The sequence below is a fragment of the Olea europaea genome, chromosome 15 (genome assembly GCF_002742605.1).
Source record: "Olea europaea var. sylvestris chromosome 15, O_europaea_v1, whole genome shotgun sequence".
Classification (NCBI taxonomy): domain Eukaryota; kingdom Viridiplantae; phylum Streptophyta; class Magnoliopsida; order Lamiales; family Oleaceae; genus Olea; species Olea europaea.
This window is the reverse complement of record NC_036251.1, coordinates 22,680,272-22,682,502: the sequence shown is the minus strand read 5'-3', so window position 1 is coordinate 22,682,502 and position 2,231 is coordinate 22,680,272. Positions and strand designations below refer to the sequence as shown.

The window sequence follows — 2,231 nt, the reverse complement described above, 5'->3', positions numbered from 1 at the left end:
AAAATATTGAAATATGCAATTGATCTTCAAAGATAATCTCTTAACTAAGTATAAGGCTCAACCAACAATATAATATGTTTGGAATGAATTATGAATATTTGATCAAATGGTTGAATCTAGAGATCTTTGGAATGTATTTTGGATTTTAAAAAATGTGATCTTTAATATGAAATAATGATTCAACACATCTTGTGACGAAGTATGGATGTATATTTATAATGGGTATTGTTTAGGGGGTGAAATAGAACTGAAAAACAGCATTAAAACCGAATCAAGATTCTGGGTTGGCTCGAATGATCGCTCGAGCGCTGGTCTTGTGAGCGTCGAGCTGTGACTCCACCAGTCGAGCACTGGGGTCGCGCCAAGTGAGCGCCAGTTTTCCTTATGTGGATGCTTAAGCGCCAACTCAACGTGCCTTTGACTTTTTTTAGAACTTTACCAACCCAAACTATTTTAACTTAAATTACAACTCAAGTAATTATGATTTTAGATACGAATCAATCCAATTACAATTAGGACTTAACATATACCTTGTTTGAACACTCGTAAATGATTAAAAATGATAAACTACACTGTGCTTTGCTGATAATAATTAAATGCAGACTCATCAAGTGGATTTTGTCATTCTCTGCTTGGGGAGGTATAGTGATGTACCAAATTTTCCAGACTTTCCAGAAAATAAGGGCCCCGAAGCCTTTTCAGGAAAGGTGATACATTCGATGGACTATTCTAACATGGACCAAGCAACTGCCCAAAAATTTATCCAAGGAAAGCAAGTTACCGTTGTTGGATTCCAGAAATCTGGAATGGACATTTCAATGGAAGTCTCAACAGCCAATGGTATAATAATTACATTGTGCAAATTGCACTCTTTGCTTTTCTGCTCAAAATTCTCTTCTTATATTTGTTTCATTGCAGGCATCGAACACCCATGTACTCTTTTATACAGGACTGAGCACTGGAATCTACCTGATTACGTCCCGTGGGGAGTTCCTATTGGCTTTCTATATCTGAATCGGTTCGCAGAGCTCTTGATTCATAAGCCTGATGAAGGGCTTCTTTTAAGCCTCCTGGCAACAATTCTCTCGCCTTTGGTAATGTTGGGAAACTTGAAACTTGAAACTAAACCTGTCTATTACTATTAGTATTCTTGTATTAGATTCATTCTATAACAAAACACACTTAGAATCAAGCACTGTTATCAATAATTAGAAGAATTCTAATAAGGTAAAATTTTGCGATTACTTTGACAGAGATGGGGAATTTCGAAATTTGTTGAAAGTCACATAAAAAGAAAGCTAAGGCTGGTAAGGCATGGTATGGTGCCAAAACACAATTTTTTGAAAGAACTAAATTCTTGTTCAATTGCGACCGTGCCAGAGGGCTTCGTTGACAGGGTTGAGGAAGGAAGCATCAAACTTAAGAAAGCGCAAAATTTCACCTTTTGCAGTGAAGGAATTTTGGTCAATGGTGAGGCCGAACCTTTCAAGACTGATCTGGTGATACTTGCTACGGGGTTTAGGGGTGTCGACAAGCTCAAAAACGCATTAGCATCCCCAACTTTTCAGGATTGCGTAACTGGGGAAACTAGACTTCCACTATACAGGTACCCCTGACACAAACATTTATGCATGCTTTCAATCTACGAGTATACTAATAAGATCTAAACATTATCAGGGAATGTATTCATCCTCGGATTCCACAATTGGCATTAATTGGTTTCTCTGTAAGTATTGTAGACCTGTTCACCTCGGAGATGAGGTGTCGATGGTTAGCTGAGCTTCTTTCTGGGACATTCAAGCTACCAAGCATAAAGGAAATGGAGAGAAATGTATCCCAATGGAATGACAGCATGAAGCAATCCTTGGGTGAATACTACGAGAGATCATGCATAGGTGCATTGCTATTATGGTATATTGATCAATTGTGCAAGGATATGGGATGGAATCCGAAACGGAAAAAGGGTCTCCTTCGAGAGTGGTTCGAGCCATATGGACCATTGGACTATGTTTAATTTCAAACGTGATTATGTCACATTAACACGCACTCCATATCTGTAACGGCACTTCTAATAATACTGGGGAAAGTACAAACTAGGAGCCTTATCATAGATCTATTTCTGTTCAGCCAATCTTTGCTGTGAAGTTCAAAGTGTAAGTATTATGCCCTAGGTCCAATCGACTTTGGACATAAATACTTTTATATATAATTAATGCAATTAAATGGCAGAT

The 2,231-nt window shown here is 37.9% G+C and overlaps 1 protein-coding gene across 1 annotated transcript; it reads left to right on the top strand.

The window, feature by feature from the left end:
* The first annotated feature begins 479 nt into the window (after positions 1-479).
* LOC111410505 (probable flavin-containing monooxygenase 1) lies at positions 480-2,152 on the top strand. Its single transcript, XM_023040869.1, has 4 exons — positions 480-840; positions 919-1,094; positions 1,254-1,606; positions 1,678-2,152. The coding sequence occupies exons 1-4, from the start codon at positions 597-599 to the stop codon at positions 2,012-2,014; spliced, it is 1,110 nt and encodes a 369-aa protein (XP_022896637.1). The 5' UTR covers positions 480-596; the 3' UTR covers positions 2,015-2,152.
* Positions 2,153-2,231: the final 79 nt, after the last annotated feature.